This window comes from Bufo gargarizans, chromosome 2, assembly GCF_014858855.1.
Source record: "Bufo gargarizans isolate SCDJY-AF-19 chromosome 2, ASM1485885v1, whole genome shotgun sequence".
Taxonomy (NCBI): domain Eukaryota; kingdom Metazoa; phylum Chordata; class Amphibia; order Anura; family Bufonidae; genus Bufo; species Bufo gargarizans.
The window spans coordinates 581,907,524-581,927,387 of NC_058081.1; the positions used below are offsets into that span (position 1 = coordinate 581,907,524).

The window sequence follows — 19,864 nt, forward strand, 5'->3', positions numbered from 1 at the left end:
TCCCGCTTTTGCCTCGGTCTGTGTCATAGAAACTGCTATACTTGGCCGCAAAAATAGGACCTATTCTATAATTTGCGGAATGCACACCGCACGCAGATGACCTCAACGTGCTGTCCGCATTTTTTTTGCAGCCTCCTAGAAATGAATGGATCTGTGTGCCATCCGCCAGAAATTGTGGATCAGGCGCAAACTAAATATACGTTTGGGTGCACTAGCCCTTATTGTAATGTACACATACAGAAAATAGAATTTATGGTGCAGTGGTCTCCAAGGAAACTACAACTCCCAGCATGCCATGACTGCCGAGGTCTGGTAATTTGTGCAGCAATATTGCTGCAGATTTTAGCCCACTTGCCTAGTTTCTTTTTTCACCCAGTCCATCGTCAGTCTATGTGTCTTCTGAGGTACAGGACTGCTGCCGCTCCTTTTATATTGTGTGTGTAGTGCAGCTGTAGAAGTGGTGCGTCCAGTTAGACAGGAGAGGCGGCATTTGACACCGCGGCCTCACGCAGCTCTGCCACTCGCGCACACGTCTCCTCCTGTCCACCTGACAAGGAGAGCATAAAAGAAGTGGACCATGCGTGAAGGCCGGTCATACAGGCTCATCACTGCTGGAGTATTTCTACCCATCAAATAAAATGACCACAGAACATCTGACAACTATTGGAAGTGATAAAACTAAGGCTGGTTATAGAAGTTACTGATGGAGCTTAACGAAGCCAACCTCTTGAAGTGTAGGCATTTAACGCAGAGGTGCTTATGGCTAGAATTAAAGGGGTTGTCCATGATTAGGAAAAAAGGCCTGCTTTTCGTGAGGAACCGCACCATGTCTGTCCCTAGGCTGTGTGTAGTGTTGCCGTTCGGGTTCACTTACTTGGGGAGGAGCTGCAGTACCGGATACTGTAAGGCTACTTTCACATCTGGCAGAGAATGCTGCAGCGGTTAGTGTCCGGCCGATTCTCAGCTTATTTGCCGGATCTCCACCGGACCCAATTATAGTTAATGAGCCAGCGGGCATTCCAGCTGTTCTATGCCGCAGATGTGAAACTAGCCTGAAGGCAAAGGGTGGCACTCGTCTGGGTGATAAAACAAGACCTTTAGAGTACACGCACACACTCAGGATTTATGTGCAGAGAATCCGTATCAGTTGGTGAGGATTTTACTGTGGATGGAGAAAATCCAGTCAGGAAAAGTAAAACAAACGGACATGCTGTGGATTTTAAATCCAGACTGAAAAAATCGTGTGCAGAAGAATTTCAAATGCTCATAGAATACAATTTGCATGAACTATGGTGCGATTCTCCGCACGCAAATCCGCGCTGGAAATCCATATGCAATCCTGATCATGTGCATTTAGCCTTAAAGGGGTTTTCCCATATTGCTAGGATATGCCCCCATTGTTTGTTAGGTGGGGGAACGGAGCCGGGAAATTAATGGAGGGTGCACTGCGCATGTGCAGCCACCCTCTATTCATTTCTATGGGGCAGCCGAAAATAGCCAAGTGCTGGCTCAGCTATTGCTGTCTGCCCTATAGAAATGAACGGGACCATGGGCCGCGCACTATGGGAGCAGCGCTTGGTGGTGGACGGGGTCCTCCAGCCACAGCGCTCCCCGCTTCGTTCTCGCTCCCAGCCAATGGCAGGTGGTGACGGGGACTAGTATCGTGGGTGATGCTAAGGAGGCTCGTCCCCACCTGCCATTGGCTGCGTCCCATGATTTCCCCCCAACACCAGATGTTTTCATCCGCGTGCGGGGTGCCAGGTAAGTAGAATCAGTGTGAGGTTCACGGGCACATGGGGGGGGCATTTGTTAGTGTCTGATAATCCCTTTTAGATTTTAACCTCTTTGCTGTGTTTCTTAAAGGGAGCCTGTCACGAGCCATATTCACCAATATAACTAACACAGAAGATTGCAGACACATTCCATACGTGCCGTGTTTCCCCGAAAATAAGACACTGTTTTACATTTTTTTTTCCTCCAGAAGACACACTATGGCCTATTTTCAGGGGACGTCTTCCTTTTATTACGTCTGGTACAACAATCTACAAAAGCTGAAGCTTTTCCCCTATCCCCTGGTGTATGTGTGGGGCGGAGAGAGACCCACAGACTGGTGCTCGGGGAGCCACAGCTTTACTTCTCCCCCCTGAGGGGACACAATACCTGTAGCAGAGCGTCCTGCCCCTCACTTCACTGAGGAGACTTTTACTTTCACTTTCTATGTCCCCCCTCTATGCCTCAGCACAGAACGACCGGGGGAGCCGACCTTGTTGATGGGGCTGCCCGCACCTCTCCGGTCACCTCCAAGAAGTGCTTTTCCTGAATAAGGACACCAAGTGCACACATGTATGGAACGTGTTCGCAGTGCTGTGAGTTCTATAGAATCCATGGATCATTCATACGTCCAAGGCCACCCGAACATGTTGTGAATTTATGTGCAGTTTTACACATATATTTTCATGCATAGAAACTGCAGCATAATACAGTGCCAGCAAAGTGAATGATGTTTGCGAAATCTCCTGTACACGTTGCGTATTTTGCATGCAAGGAAATCGATTCCCTGTGCGGATTTTAAAATCTGCGGCATGTCAATTGTTTGTGCGATTCCACACCGTCTGTAGAGTGGTTTTCCCTATAGGTTTTAATGGTGTTGTCAACAGAACATGATGTCATCACGTCAGCATCACTGATGACGTCACCATTCCCAGCCACCGTGATGACCTAATGATATAACACGTCGGCTTGTGAGAGATTTGGCGCGTTTGTATTTGTTTTTTACTGCCATTTCAGGAAAAAAGTGATTAGTTACAGGAAATTCGGCTTTGTGGCAAATCAATTTTTTTTTTAACCTGAAATTCGAATCAAAGTCAATTAGTTTAGCTTTGATTCGCTCGACACTAATCAGCACCCATAAGCTGGACCTGATGGACCTGTGACTTTTTTCCTGCCTTACCATCTATGCACCAGAAAGGGATTGTAAAGGACGGACAGCCCCTGTGAAGCTTCTAGTCAGGTAGAATCCAGTAATGCGCGTCACTGGGAGCGAGCTGTGGGTGCAGCAGGTGGGGTCAGCACCTATAAATATCGCTCTGTTCTAGTACTTTCTGATCATTTGCGCTTTGTTATTGTCATTGTTTGTAGAAAAATGTTTGCATATCTGAACAACCAGTCTACCTGGCTTCGTCTGGATTCTTGGCACCCCTCCAGTGATTCACCTACGTGCTGAGCGAGTGCTAATCCTGCACGTGCAGTAAACCCGCATCACCAAATTCTTGTCCCTTGAAGAACTTCAACTATTACTACATATAGTGTCCTTATTAATCCGTGACTTCATAACGTAGCGTGAAAAGGGATGGGCCACAACGAGACCTAACCTGGTGTTAGTAGTATCTTTATAATGCTATGTAATATTGTACGTTTTCACTCCAAATTCTACGGAAAAAGAAGAAATATTTATCTTTAAAAAAAAAAAAAAGCCCAATCCTAAAGAAAACGGCAAAATTTATTTCAGTAGCCAAACAAATAAAAAAGGTGTCTAAGTATGTCGACACAGCAGAATTTTTTTTACCTTTTTAAAATGACAAAAATGATATGAATACACAGCGTACAGTACAGAATACAGTTCCAGCTAAGTACGGTAGAGGACAATTAAAAAAAATATATATTTTCATCTACACGTTGCGGTGTGGATTCTGAAGCCCTCGTTTGGGCAGAAAAATATGGCTCTTGGAAGAAGGAGGTTTAAAAGGGTTTTCCGAGATTTTAATACTGATGATCTATCCTGTAGAAGTGAATAGGGCTGAGCGCGATGCCAAGCACAGCCGCTATACAATGTACGGCGCTGCGCTTGGTAAGCACAGGGAAGGCAGCAGCACTCACAGGAGCGTCGGTGCCTTCTCAAAACAGCTGATCGGCGGTGGTCCCGGGTGTCGGACTCCCACCGATCAGATACTGATAACCTATCCAGAGGATAAGTTATCGGTCTCAAAATCTTGGAAAACCCCTTTACACAAAAAAACTGTCACCAAAATGGACTTGGTCCTGAAGGGGTTAAACGCTTTTCTGTGAAATTTGGCTCCTGTGTTTGTAAGATAGGGAAATTAGATTGTACCGGTAGGGTCACACCTCCACGTATCAGATCCCGCAGGCTGTTACGGCAGAAAACAGCCTTTGGGAGTTCTCCAAACTAGTTGGATACTGCCGGTCCCCGCTGGACCCCATTGACTATAAAGTGATCGGACTAAAACCTGGCACTCGTGCCGGAAAGCCGCCAGACCCACTTATAGTCAAAGGGATCCGGCCAGGCTGGATAAGGTTCTCTGCTGGATCCGGTGAACGGAGGTGTGAACCTACCCTAAGGCTACATTCAGACGAGCGTAAGTGTTTTGCGGCCCACATTTTGCAGAGAGCACAGAGACGGCCCTAAATAGAACTGTCTATTCTTGTAGGCGATTGTGGACAAGAATATGACATGCTCTATAGTGTTTTTTTGGGGCCACGGAACGGAACTACGGATGCGGACCACACACGGTGTGCTGTCCGCATCTTTTGTGGCCCCATTGAAATGAATGTGTCCACACCTGTTGTGAAACAAATGCAGACTCAGAAATACCATCATCTGAATGCACCCTTAGGCGGAGACGGATGTGAATGATGACCGTCTGTATAGCAATGCTGAATATGTTGACGGTATAAAAGCAACAGGAATTAAATGATCCTTAAAGGGTCAGTCTCACTTCTGCCATATGGCATTTATCCTGTAGAGAAAGCTAATACAAGGCACTTACTAATGTATTGTGATTCTCCATATTGCCTCCTTTGCTGGCTGGATTCATTTTTCCATCACATTATACACTGTTTGTTTCCATGGTAACGACCACCCTGCAATCCAATAGTGGTGGTCATGCTTGCACACAATAGAAAAAAGCACAGGCCTATGTGAGCTCTCACGGTCCCGGCCACCAGAGAAGCCGGTACTTTTTTTCTATAGTGTACAAGCACGGCCACTGCTGATGGATGTCACAGTGGTCGTAACCATGGAAACAAGCAGTGTATATTGTGATGGGAAAATGAATCCAGCCAGCAAAGGAGGCAATATGGACAATCACAATACATTAGTAAGTGCCTTGTATTCACTTTCTCTACAGGATAAATGCCACTTTCTGAAGTCTTTAACGGCAAATGAAACTGAAACCCTGCAAAAATAGCGGGCTCCTCTGCTGACTCCGCTCTACACCTTGCACATAATTAAATGGTTTTGATGGCTCCAGTCATTCCAGCATTGTTATTTCTGTTCTTGTTTTTGCCATGTGTCAGTTACCACTCAAGCATCGGAAATCCACATGAATCTCAGCACAACTCCATCTGTTCCTCATCATCTGAGTAAGTGTGAACGCTCCGTATACCATTTTGTTTTCTCACTGAATTCACAATGACTGTTTTGTGTTGGAAGGATGCTCTGCTATTGAATCTGATGTAGGAGACCGTGGTGTCGGGGCAGAGAGGGGATCATGGACCCGCCATGCTGTATACAGAAGGGATGAGATTGTGTCAGGCCAGTTGTGCTATGCCGGAGCCGGACACATCTGACTTGTGCACCGTTCCAGCGTCTATCGCCTGCAAGCGACAGGCAGAAGATTTATTTATTTTTAAAACATAAGTTTCTGTCCAGTGATAGACGTGACGTCAACACATATCTGCTGGGTGCCATGAGCGATCCCATTGAAAGCCATGACTTGTCTGTACCATGTGGGAGGGAAGGCCGGATGTATAGTAATATTCACCAGACTGGGGTTATATCGCCGTTCCCAGCAGTACTGGGTGCACTCAATATAGGACTATATGTGCAGGGCGCACACAGCAGTCTGACCTATTTTACTGCTGCACAGCAAGCAGTCCCCATTTTTGGGGACTCACAATAGGAGGGTATGAACCTTCCACTCAAAACATTGTACATGTGTTCGCTAACCTTTTTGGGGTCCTCCCAGTGACACAACACACACCCAGAGGGCTCACTGTGTGCCCCATTACATACAAGGGCACTTAGTAGGTTATATTAACCTGGAGCTTACAGTGAGAAGGGTCTGAGTTTGCACGTTGGTGGCGCGTCACATTTGTCCGGTGTGAGCGCACACACAGGTGGTGGCATTTTGCGCAGTGACATTGTGCCATGTGATTGATGTCGGACTGTACTGCAACAGCAATGCTGTAGCGATGGCAGCTAGGCAAACCGTGTGCCCTCTGCTGCTAGATGTTCTGGGGATGCAGCCTGGAATTTGGAGCTTTAGCTTTCCCTTCACCCAGTTTTCCTTCTATACACCACTATCAGACAGGCATTTTATGGTGGTTTAGCACATTTAGCATGTGTGATTCTCTTTTTTTTTTTTTTTTTTTTTTTTTTTTTTTTTTTTTTGTAGCCGTTTCCCCTTAAAGGGGGTTGCATATCCCCCTCTTCACCCAGGCAGCCCCTCTGATATGAGCTCTCCCTTGCCCATTTGCTGTATTGTTTTGTTTATATATTTTACACTGCTAGGTGGAGGCTTCTGCCTAGCAGTGTTGGTGGTGACGTCACTGGCACAAATGGGCAGGCTTTAGCGCTGCCCTAGCCCATTACTGTCGGAAGCCTCCTACTAGCTTAGCCCGGTACGTCTCTGTATCTCAAGAAAATTCCTTTGCCCTACATAAGTCAGTGTAGGACAAGGGATAACATTGGAGCATGAAATGCCCATATCTGAGCAGCTACCTGGGTAAAAAAAAGGATATGTCTGGGTTCAGCTCTGACCCCAGACAACACCTTTTAAAAAAAAAAAATTAAAAAATTAAAAAAAGTTGGCTGAAAGTCTATGGTAAATAGAAATGCAGGACGCACAAGCCTCTTTGCCTAGTAGTCTTTTTCTAAGTGTCCTATATAGTTATAGTGTGTGTGTGTGTGTGTGTGTGTGTATGTATGTATGTATATGTATATGTGTATATATCACACAGTATGTTGAAGCATTTGTGTCTTTCAGGCATATTTCCTTCTCCTTTTATAGGGGGAAAAAAGTCCTGGGGAAAAAATGCCAGTAAAAAAAGCCATAAAAACTGTTTGCAGTGTGGAAGAAACTCAAGCAGTTTCTATTATGTTCACGGGAAAATCCCAGCAAATTAATGTGTCGGGGGCCCTTAGAAATCCTCTGTTACATTAGAACCATTTCCAACGTCTGTTTAGTGACCTAGAAGAATAAGGCAAAGCACAAATCCCAGGAACACTGCTGCTCAAAGGTGGCCTCAGATTACTTGTGAGACCTAATGATTAAACTAAGATCAATACACTTATCGTCCTGCGATATGCAAATGAAATGAGCAGAGAGAAGCTAATGCTGCCCACATGTTCAGTAATATTATGTGCTGCCAAACCAGGGATCCTGGAGCCAGGACTGCTATATGTGTGTCACTCACTAAATCGGTGCACCTTCACAATCTCATCCAGGAGGCCCATTAATTACAACAGTGGCATCACTTGCTGTGAAATGTATCTACGTTTGTGTCCTCTCACTCCTCTGAGGAACTAGAACTGTCCATCCTGAGCCTCCTATGACGGAACTATTGTGACGGGCAGGGCAGTATGTACAAGGCACGTGAATGCAACTTTTCTAAAAAGTCGAAGCCTATGCCATTTGCTCTGACGAGTCCCAGCTTCGGTATTGAGTGCTATGTGTCCTGTACTATTCAGATTCCATTCTGTATATACACCTCTGAGGGTGCCCTCTCATAGCACTTTTTAACCCTCTGCAGGGCTTACCCTCAAGAGCATACATCGCTGAATAACTGAAAATTGAATTAAATTGGTTAAACGGAGTTCAGATAATTCATCTTTGGACGCCATTTGACCTGTACGACATTCTGTCTGACAGAATGGCTCAGTCTACCACCCAGTTTTGCCCTGCAACCACGCCAAAAAGAACCAGAAAATGGGTCCAATGGAGTCCAAGTCCAAAATCCTTAGTCTAACCCATTGAAGTTAATACACCCATTGCGGTATAAATGTGAATACAGTTTCCAGGTATTCAGACGTATACCCACTGGAAAGCCCCGGGGCTAAAACAATGTGAACGCGGCCTAAACCAATCATGACTAGAAAGACCGTAGCAAACGTCTCTGGAAAATATAGGTAATTCTAATTGAAGGTCATAACCCGAGCAAGAGCAGTTATACCACTTGCATGTCCACCGACACCCCACTGCCATTCCATTGCTGCCCGGGTCTCTGCTGCTCTGTTTCCTACTCCCGTATCAATACACAGCCAATGATTGAGTGGGCATTTCCTAAGGTGGGTCACCAGTACGGCTAGTCACTGGCAAAGTGGGTTTTTCACGTGCGTCAAGATGGAAGTAGGGAGCAGCCGGGACCTGGGCAGCATCGGAACAGGGGATCTGTGGAGGTGAGTATTGGTTCTTTTATGTTTTAAAGCGACATTCCCATCTCTGATATTGACGGGGATATGCCATCAATGTCTGATAGATGAGGGTGCCACCTCTGGGACCTTCTCCTGTGTCCAGAATGTGTCCCACAAAGTGAAGGAGAGCAATATCGTGCAAGAGCGGCCACCCTCCATTCATTGCTGTAAGAGTTCTAAAAATAACCGAGCCCGGCTTTTTCTAGCAGTCCCATTGCAGTGAATGAAAATATGGCTCTGCATGGGCCGTACACTCTTCATTCACCGCTATGGGACTTACAAAAATAGTCAAACACTCTCTCGGCTATCTTCCGAATTCCCATAGCAGTGAATAGAGAGCACTCCACAAATGCATGGTGTGCTATCCATCACTTTTGGGGGACCCCGTTTGGGAGATATAAGCGATATGCCATCAATGTCTGAGATGGACCAACCCCTTTCAGCCATTCTAAACCTGCTGCCAAGAATTTGCTGCGCCGGAAAACCCTTTTAAAGGGGTTATCCTGGAATTTAATATTTGAGCTATTCTCAGGATAGGCCATCACTATCAGATCAGCGGGGGTCCGACACCTGGGACCCCTGCTCATCAGCTGTTAGGAGGCCGGACACTCCTTTTGGATCAGTCATCCATATTATTTCCCAGATAACCCATTTAAAGTTGACCTTTCACAGGTCCTGACGTTACAATGTAAGTACCCAACAGTGTAGGGCATATTGAGGAGATGTGATATCGCTTATCTTTTATTTTTTTTCTGATGGACTGTTCTGTTCCCCCACTCGAGTTTCCTGCCCTGTATGCTAATCCATACCATTGGTACAGGGAGGAGGAGACAGGCGTGTTTCTCAGGGGGCGTCTCTGATTTTTATTTATTTTTTTTCTCCCTGGCTGTGAGTATGGATTTACAAACCAGAATGGGGTGCACAGCGGGGGAACGAAGCGGCGCATAGGGAAATAAAAGCAGCATCGCATCAATATGCCCCACACTGCCAGGTACTTATATTGTAATGTCAGGACCGGGGAAAGATCCTCTTTAAGGTCCTTTCACACTGGGTCCATTGCAAGGATTTCCCATCAGAAAACTCATACACATTTAATGGGTGAAAATAGCCTTAGAGATAGAAGTATGGGCCTTTTTCCTTCACAACACTGAGGCTGGAGCCCAACAACTAGTCCTGTGGCTCCCATCACATGAAGTCCACTTTTGTGCACCTTTTTTTTTTCGTCTCGTAGATTCATGCAATTTTTTTAGTTTTGACTGATTTCTGTGTCCGATCACAGACGTTGCATCAACTGAGCATGACTTCTTTCACTGCCAAGAAACTGAAGATGTCCATGTGAGATATAGGTTTCATTGAACTTATTATTCCCTTGGAGCCTGTTTAAATGTAGGATTTTTGGATCCATTATAATGCAACCACGTTCCATTTTCCCACTTACCGTAGGTCATAGAGAGGGGCCCCTAACAAACACCAGCTTCGGCAGACTTGGGCCTTCTGAAAAGCAGCCATGTAATTTACATTTACAAATAACCAGGTAAAGACGGCCTCCTCTGGCAAAATCGGCTCTCTGCTGCCAATCTCATGTTAAAGGGGTTGACTCTTGAGAGAACTCCTTAAATTTCAAATTGGCTTTCATTACTCAACAATCTCATGATCAATGATCTACAGACAGATCTTGTCTGCTGACTGGTAGGCAGAGCAACATAGGAATTTCATATTTCCTCTGCCATGCTGTAGGTAATGGAAAAATCGTCCCCCTGGTTCACAACTGGGGAACAAACTGCCCTCTTTTCCATCTTTTTAGCTGCAGATCCGCCAATTCCTGGGCTCCTCTTCTGCCATTCAAGATGTCCGCACAACTTTGCAGCCTACTTTATTTATACTGTGCATGTGATACACAAGGCACTTCCTGCGGCCCTTGGGTTGGCCAATGCTGGGCAATCCAAGACAAGGGCTGGACAAGTAGGAAGTGTCTTGGGCTACTGATTCAGTGTGCATCGGGCAGTCTACGAAGAGGTGCGGCCATCTTGGATGACAGAAAAGAAGCCTGAGAATCAGCAGATCTGCAACTAAAAAGATGAAAAGGTCACCAGGTAAGTGTTCCGTTTGTTCCTCAGTAGTGCTGAGCACATGGGTTATAAATTCGGCATCCAAAGTTCGGGCTATGGATTCCGCTACCACAGACCATATCGGAATTCGGAATCCATAACTGGATTCTTCGATAACTGGAACTTAAGTTCGCTCAAGGCTATTCCTCAGTTAATGTGATTTTTATTTTTATGCATATCCCAATTAGTTGTATAAAGTGCCTTAAATATGGAGTGTGATTATGGTACGTTTTGTTAATTGTCCCATGCAGGTAATCCTGGGGTGGCGGCATCTCTCCTCCTGGGAACGCTCTTCATCAGTCTCTTCCTTGTTCTTTCGGTGGCCTCCTTTTTTTACCTCAAACGCTCACATATGCTACCGGAAATGTTCTACAGAAGGAATAAAGGTAAGTCAGATGTGACGGACCTTAGCACAGCTCTTGCTTATTTTGTGTGATGATAAAATACCAGATTATAGGAGTACGTACCGTATGTCTCCAGCAAATTCTACATTTCACTTCCAATTCTTGGGATCAGATATCTTCTGTGAAACCTTTATTTTTTCCTCAAAACAAAGAGTAATTGCTTATTAAAGAGGAACCGTCACCGCTCCTGACATGTCTGTTTTAGTAGCTTCATACATTCCCCATGTAATACCAATTCTGGAGCCTCTATTCTTATGTCTGTATGTTGTGCAATTCCTTTATTATTCCTACTAGAAGTTATGGATGAAATGCTATTAGCCTTCAGTAAGGGTACAGAGCCCCCCCCCCCCCCCAACTGGGCGCCGCTCCGTTCTGCCGCTATGCCCTCCGGTATCTTCGCTCTGTAAGTTAAAGTAGGCGGAGTCTGCCCTTGTTCTGCTGGGCGTCTCCTCCTCCTAGGCTGTAACGCTGGCCAATCCCAGCGCACAGCTCACAGCGTGGGAGTGTATAATGTGATGGAAAAATTAATCCAGACAGCGAAGGAGGCAATATGGACAATCGCAATACATTAGTAAGTGCCTTGTATTAACTTTCTCTACAGGATAAATGCTATTTGCTAAGTGAGAAACCCCCTTTTAAGGCTAATTTCACACTAGCGGCAGCCTACTCTGTTAGGCTGCCGGATCCGTGCTGCTGCTAGTGCACGCATGCCGCACAGCAAACATGCAGAGAGGCGGCCGGAACAGCCTGTTGGAGAAGTTTGCCGCTAGTGTGAAAGTAGTCTAAGTTAGAGGTTGTGTGTTCTTCTGCAGTTATTGCTCCAGCTTGGGGGCTCCAAAAGTTTGCAAATAGTGGTGATTTAAAAAAATAAACTTTGGTGTATCCAGCTCCTAGGCAGGCTTATATGTCTTCATGGTTACAGACTACAAACAAACCCTGTGGGTAGTGGTGTTCTTCTTTCATCAGCCCTTTCTTCTACTGACTGTAGGCTAGCGAGGAGAGGGGGCAAAGGGAGCGGAGTAACACAGGATCAGCTAGATAGAGTTTGTCTCGATTTGCAAAATGCCTTCATTTTTTTATTTTTGATGCATAAGAGTAAAAAAAAAATGGTTGCAAAGTGCACCAATCCTTTACATGTGGATTAAGGTGGCCATGCACATTCAGAGATTTGTGCCAACCTGATATAGAGATGTTATTTTTCTACTTGGTCCTAAACCTCCTCAGACTTTGTTGCTAATGATTCTTGCCGATCTCTTCCAGTCACGGCCTGCAGGACTCGTAGGAGAAATTCCATGTTTCATTTGAATGGCCAACATCTAAGGGCTCATGCACACGACCGTATGTATTTTGCGGAACAGAACAGCTGGCCCCTAATAGAACAGTCCTATCCTTTGTCCGTAATGCAGACAATAATAAGACAATATTTTTGCAGAACGGAAACGGAATGCACATGGAGTAACTTCCTTTATTTATTTTTCCGGACCCATTGAAATGAATGGTTCCGCATACGGTCCGCAAAAAAAACTGAATTGACACAGAAAATACGTTCGGGTGCATGAGCCCTAATGCTGTATTTTTACTGTTCACCATGGCGGCTTCTATTTAGGAAGATGTTGTCTTTGAGGACAGTGGGTGAATGGGTCACCACCTTTCACACAGTTGAAGCCACTTGTTGGCAGAGGGATCTTATGGTGCCGTACTTTGGCCAGGTCTCCTTGGTGACACGTGGTTGTCTGTGAGCAGCTGCAGTTTTACGGTGACTCCCATGTGATCTAATGTATAGCATGCATTTTAGCATGGTCGAAATAGCTGCAATTTTCACCTACAACTTTTGCCCTGATATGGTGGCATACAACATACGGTACATATTGGCATGAGCACTGGCCGATTCATACCTGCTCCGGTCCTCCACCCAGCCTCCGCTGTGTCCGTGTTCCGTTCCCCAGAGCTTTACATCCAGCACTGCATGGGTTTAGTCACCTGCTCCTCTGCAGCCGATGACTGGCTTCAGTGGTGATGTGCTGCTTGTGGCCATGCAGCGGCGGATCGGAACATGGACACGCCGGAGGCTGCGTGGAGGACCGGAGTGGCGGGCAGCAGGTAAGTATGAATTTTTCTCTTTTTGGAGACAGACTGCGGACATTAGATAAAAAGTACTTATTCACAGAAAACCCCTTTTTAAATGGGTATCCTAGCTTTTGCGGCATTGGTAAATGTTGTTAGGATTGCGCTGTAGCTAAATAAAAAACACTTGCCTGCTTCCCACAGCTCTGTTCCAGCGACGAGGGTCCATCTGGCTCTTCTGGTCCCTGATGTGTAAACTTGTGAACGAAGTCACGTGCACCACTGCAGCCAATCACAGGCCTCAGCTGTCATGTGACTGAGCAATAACATGCAGCTTGGGGACACAGCTGATACCAGTGATTGGCTGCAGTGGCGCACATGACCCAGTCCAGAAGTTCACCAGTCAGAGACCAGAAGGAGCTGCAGGGAGCAGTTGAAGGTGTTTTTTCTTTGGGTACAGCGCAGTACTGGCCACATTTAACATTGAAGGTCATGATCATGTGATCCTTAATGCTGTTAAGGATCACGATGTTCTGCTCCAAAATGAAGGCAGAATCCTCCTGTCCCAAATGAAATGTCTGTATGAAATATTGTCAATGACCCTGATGTCCCCAGTGTTTTCTTGCGGAGCAGATGATAGCGTGTCAGAGTATATGACACCATGTTGGAGCAGATGCTGTGATGTAGTGTCTACCTTTGCCGCGTCTGTCACTCGCAGTGTATTATTTGTCACCCTCTTTCACCATATGTTTGTTGCTGAGATCATTCCTACCTGTCAATGTTTTACATCCTAATTAAAAAAGAGATAATTTAAAGCAAAGATTCGGCATTGCTGCCACTTCTCTCATTCTCAAGACAGTCAACAAAATCCCGAAACGCGGTACATGCCTACCGCTAATTATTATATTCTGCACTTTCAGTGTATATAGCATCCAGGGAAATCTTACAGGATGGCGTGATTGATGTAGAAGCTATTCACCCATAGGACTCTGACAGCCACGTGGAGTCTGTCGCCAAACCATGGATTTCACCACGTGCAGCACTAATGCATTTTAGATATGGCGATCAGAAAATGATGCCACCGCCAGACGTCCGTTCAGCTTCCCTCTGATGACCAGTACTCTGGTGTGGGCCATGCATGGGAAAACCCGTGGTGTAGCCCAGGCATTAAACAGGACCCATCCCCTCTCTGACCGTCTAATGTGTATTGGCGGCTCCTATCTACTAAGCATGGCTAGCTTGTAAAGGTCATCCAGCTTGTGCAAGAGTAACCTGTCATAGTGATGCAGGAAATATATGCATCCATGTCCTGATCCAAAAGCTACAGTCTGTATACATGCCTTGTACAGAGTCTATACATCTGCCGGGCTGCAGCCAATCACTGGCCTCGGGTCTCATGCCATACACCTCTGAGGCCATTGATTGGCTGCAGAGGTCACAGCAGTTGTATACCTGTATGTCACCGCTGCACCCTTGTACACAGCATGCAAGGAGGCCCAGAAAAGCAGTGAGTTTTATAGGCAGTTTTTGTTTTTGTATCTTGCTAGTATCGGGGAAGAGAAACAATCCCTTTTTAATCCATGAAATCTACACATGTAATAAACTGCTTATAATTTCTAATTGTGCTTTTTCTCTTTCCATTTAGCCTCCATTTTACAGCCCAGTGAAATGGTAAGGAAGTAATATATTCCTATATTATAAGTCCGGGATCAGCAGCCTCCGGCACTCCAGCTGTTCTGAAACTACAACTCTCAGAATCCTCCTTTCACTTCTATGGGGGTTACAAGGGCAGCTCAGTAAGTGTGCATGTTGGACGTCTTAAAGGATACCAGTCCACATTGAGTGTCCCATCAGGAGCCATCATTTTATAGAGCAGGAGAAGCTGAGCAGAGCTACAGTTTTGCCAGGAAACGTTCAGTATGACATAATTTTTCGCTATAAATCTCATTCTGGGCTTAGGAGTCCAGTGGGCGGTCCTAATGATTTACCGCTGTCTTTCTCTGGTGCAGGGTTTCGGGCATTTCACAGTTCTATTGAACATTACAACACATTTCTGGTGTTTTTTTTTTGTTTGTTTTTTTGAAACTGTGCCCATGGGCTGTATGAATGGATTTGTATCATGGCTCCACGTATTTATGGTTTACATGTTCTCTCTTAGGCATCCATGATTCCAGAACCAAACCCGTCAGGTAACTCAGAACTTTATTCTGCACACCATATATTATCTGTATCTGTAGAAGTACTCGGGTCCCTGCCAAATAATTTAAAACTATTACTTGTGAAACATATGGTTCTGCGCATGCGCTCAAAAATAACGAGTGGGTACAATACTTTCCTGCTCCCACCACCACCCGGCTACTGGATCATTGCAAACAAACAAAGCAATTGCTGCCAGTCCGGATCCGCTTCAGATTTTTGACGAACACTATTCATTTTAATTAGGTTTCTGTGGTTACATTGTGGTTCTGGTATTTTTAGTGTCAAGAATAGCGCTGCAGACCGCACCGTTTAGAAGGCCAAAATACTGGAACCACTGAAGGACACCGAATGTGGACCGATCCTAAGGGCTCATACACACAAGCTCATTTTGACTGCATCTGATCTGCATTTTTTATTTATTTTTTGCAGGTCCGATGCAGACCCATTCACTTCAATGGGGCCCCAAAAGATGCGGACAGCACAACTTGTGCTGTTCATTTCCGCAAGAATATAGAACATGTCCTATTCTTGTTTGCATTGTGGACAAGGATAGGGCTTTTCTATTATGGCCCGGATGTTCCGTAAAATGCAGGATGGACACGGCTAGTATCAGTCTTATACAGATCCACAATTGGCGGCACGCAAAACAGACACCAGTCATGTGCCTGAGCCCTAAAGGTCCCCATACAGAAAACAGCAGGTTTGCCCGCCGATCTAATGCATATGGGGAGCTCGTGACAGATGATGTTGGGGGAGAGAAGGATCGGGTGTTGTTTTTCAATGCCCGGATCCTTTTAGTTCTCCATGGAGATAAGCCACCACCAGCAGTGTCTGCAACAGCCTTCTCCTTTCTCCTCATTGAACACGCATGCATGCTTGGCGTAACCAAATTTGTATGGGGGAGCTGGGTGAGATGGTTGTTGGCCGAACGAGCATTGAATGTGTATAGCCACTTTTAGATAGGTATTGACTAAAATATCTGCCCTGACCGCTCCTTTATTATTTCAGTGGGTACGGGCACAAAACTGTTGCCAGGCTCCAGATTTTTGTTGAACCAAGGGTCAGACATTCAAAATTCCAGTTTGCTTGATCCTCGCTTCCCCACACATCTCCCTTCTGGGAATATTTTGAAGGCCTTGATGGACGATATAAATCATGTGTACAGGCAGACTAAAAGCATTGCATGAGATTAGAAAACTGAACCGGACAGAAGTTTTGGGGTTTCCGGACATCTCTCAATTGGATAACGGGCTGAAATACTGAAAGCCATACTGCTTGGTTTGGGTGGTACTGATGTGATGGTCTATTTAGAAGCGCCGAACCCATACACTTGGAGGGTCGGCCTATGAGATTCCAGTCTAAATTGTTTGCTTTTTCAGGACGGAAACCAAGATACGTCAGACGTGAAAGAACGCGCAAGGCAGCGGTCCCATTGTCACTGGACCCTTCTGCGGATACACAAGTAAGCGTTGTGTGACGTGACGGCGGTGCGGCCTGGAACAGTCCACATTATCCTCATCGTGCAAGACGAAGGAGAACCGCGTGAAGGAGCGGATCATGAAGAAACAGACTTCGCGCTGAAGGAGCCAAGGAACTGAAGACATTTCGGCCCACTGAGCACACGACTGACTTTTTAATTAATTTGCAATTTAATTGGGCAAATTTGTGAAGTGTTTTCTTCCAGCACAGGAAACAATATCCTGTTTTTTTTTGCAAAGAATTTCTATGTAATAAGAACAATGCAGCCTGTATATTTAATGTGACATTTCCTTTCTACGTTTTGAAAAAATTCAGTGGCTTTAATAAAATAAGGGAAGTTTTTATTTTTTGAAAGAACTTTGGTGTTAAGGATATTCACATTTTAGAGAGAGTGCGTTAAAGAGGACCTGTCCCCTCACCTGACTTGTCTGTTTTAGTAACTACTTGCACTCCCCATGGAATAACAACTCTATTCTTATGACTCTGTGTTGTACCATTTCTTTATTATTCCTGCTAGAAATTCTGAATGAATTGCTGGTGTTACCAGTTGGGGGGTGTCTGGTAACACTCATCTAGACCTTCATTGCAAACAGCTAGCAATTGGTAACCTCTAAAAGGAATAATAAAGGAATGGCACAGGATAGTCATTCAAAATTATTACATGGGGAATGCAAGAGGCTGGTAAAACAGACAAGTCTGAAGAGGTAACCGGTCCTCTTTAAAGATAATGACGTTCTGCTTGCAGGTAAGACTTGGTTTATACTTTCACACATATATTTTGAGGTAATTGCCTGTCTCATAAAGCCTACGTGAAAAAAAACACAGATCAAGCCCCCACCACCACCCCACCCCAGCTTCCCAAAGCTAATCGTAGGTGAGTGGCAAGCTATAAGTGCCCTGGAGGCTTAGGGGGTCTCCATGGCCCTTCTGCTGCATAAGACTTGAGCGTTATGAATGGCACTTGGTGGTCGGGGTACTGTTACCGATTTTACACTGCAGACCAGAAGCTTCTAGCTAGGGCTGCAGTAAACAAATATTTTAGTAATCGAGTATTCTATCGATTATATTTCTCGATTCATCGAGTAATCTAATAAGAAAAAGCTACTTAAAATAACGTACGTAATTAGGTATGTATAAAGTTATTGGTTTGAAAGGGTTAATAACTTTATACATGCCTAATGCCAAGGTGCTTCCATTAACCCCTCCAAACCAATAACTTTATACATGCCCATTGGGTTTGGAGGGGTTAATGGAAGCACCTTGGCATTAGGCATGTATAAAGTTATTGGTCTGAAGAGGTTAATGAAAGCACCTTGGAGGTGCCTTCATTAACCCCTCTCTAAACCAATAACTTTATACATGCCAAGGTGGTGCCTGCAGCTTCCATTAACCACTCTCTCTCCATCTGCCTCCCCCCAGCCTCTGATCTGCTTGCCCCCAGCCTCTGATCTGCTTGCCCCCAGCCTCTGATCTGCTTGCCCCCAGCCTCTGATCTGCCCCCCCCCAGCCTCTGATCTGCCCCCCCCAGCCTCTGATCTGCCCCCCCCAGCCTCTGATCTGCCCCCCCAGCCTCTGATCTGCCCCCCCCCAGCCTCTGATCTGCCTCCCCCCCCCCCCAAGCCTCTGATCTGCCTCCCCCCCCCCCAGCCTCTGATCTGCCTCCCCCCCCCCCCCAAGCCTCTGATCTGCCTCCCCCCCCCCCCCAAGCCTCTGATCTGCCTCCCCCCCCCCCCCAGCCTCTGATCTGCCTCCCCCCCCCACCCCCCAGCCTCTGATCTGCCTCCCCCCAGCCTCTGATCTGCCTGCCCCCTCTGGTAACACAACCTCCCCTCCCTCCCCAGTATTAATCATTGGTGGCAGTGGCCACAGGGTCCCCCTCCTCCCCCCCATCATTGGTGGCAGTGTCAGTTCCGATCGGAGCCCCAGCAGTGTAATGCTGGGGCTCCGATCGGTTACCATGGCAGCCAGGAGTCACGCTGCTGAAGTCCTGGCTGCCATGGTATGTTAGTGAGCAGAGAGCAGCGCATTATACTCACGTGCGCTGTGGCCGCCGGTCGCTCCTTCTCATAGGTCTGTGCGGCGCATTGCTAATGCTGTAAGCATTAGCAATCCGCCGCACAGACAGAAGAAGGAGCGACCGGCGGCCACAGCACACGTGAGTATAATGCGCTGCTCTCTGCTCACTAACATACCATGGCAGCCAGGACTTCAGCAGCGTGACTCCTGGCTGCCATGGTAACCGATCGGAGCCCCAGCATTACACTGCTGGGGCTCCGATCGGAACTGACACTACCACCAATGATGGGGGGGGGGAGGGGGACCCTGGGGATATGGCCGGCACATTCATTGGTGGCGCAGTGGCCACAGTCCCTCCCCTCCTCCTACTCAGTCCCTCTCCTCCTCCTCCTCCTCCTCCTCCTCCTCCTCCTCCTCCTACTTGGTCTTCAGCGGCAGCCGCGCACAGTGGGGAGGGAGAGACTCCCTCCTCCTCCCTCCGCTGTGCCGGCCGGCTCAGTCCTGCCTCTCTGGCCTCCGGAGGACACGGAAGCGGTGAGTGAGACGCTTAATTTCACTCCCGCTCCGTGATCACGTGATCTAAACGATTCCTCGATGCAGGGAAACTGCATCGATGAATTTTTTGACTCGATTTAATCGAGTTATTCGAATAATCGTTTCAGCCCTACTTCTAGCTTTCCCTTAGTTAACTTTACTTAATTGTGTAATAATAAGAAACACAACTGACCGGCACTGCTGGAGTATGGGAAGCCACAAACCGTCCGGATGATATTTTGGTGGTGCTCAGGAATATGAGATCCAATATATAATGTAGAAAAGTACAAAGATTGTGACACTCGCCAGTATAAAATCCAGGCAAGTGACAGCATTCCAATAAGTATGTTACAGTATAATGAGTAAAAGAGGGAGGTCTCTGACGACGCAGGTGCGCTCAGGTATATACGTGGCAGCGACCTGTTTTATCGGGGAGACTTGAGGCAGCGCATACTGCGCAAAACTGCTGTTAGCCGCTTGCCCTTACCCATCTTGTTACTTGCCTGGATTTTAATTGTGAAATGAAGAAGATTTTATACAGGTGAGTGCTGCCATCTTTATACTTTGTGTGTTGTCCACAAACATAGGATTATACTGTAATGTTTGCTAGTCCTGATATCTGAACTCTA

At 46.3% G+C, this 19,864-nt stretch overlaps 1 protein-coding gene across 5 annotated transcripts in view; it reads left to right on the top strand.

The window, feature by feature from the left end:
- C2H1orf159 (chromosome 2 C1orf159 homolog) overlaps positions 1 to 17,009 on the top strand; it is a 100,310-nt gene extending 83,301 nt beyond the window's left edge. For all 5 annotated transcript variants that reach the window (XM_044281799.1, XM_044281797.1, XM_044281796.1 and 2 more), the window contains exons 6-10: positions 5,314 to 5,379; positions 10,791 to 10,925; positions 14,653 to 14,678; positions 15,166 to 15,196; positions 16,586 to 17,009. In XM_044281799.1, coding sequence (XP_044137734.1) covers positions 5,314 to 5,379; positions 10,791 to 10,925; positions 14,653 to 14,678; positions 15,166 to 15,196; positions 16,586 to 16,683 — 356 coding nt within the window. In that variant the 3' untranslated portion in view covers positions 16,684 to 17,009. The remainder of the gene's footprint in view (positions 1 to 5,313; positions 5,380 to 10,790; positions 10,926 to 14,652; positions 14,679 to 15,165; positions 15,197 to 16,585) is intronic.
- The last annotated feature ends 2,855 nt before the right edge of the window (positions 17,010 to 19,864 follow it).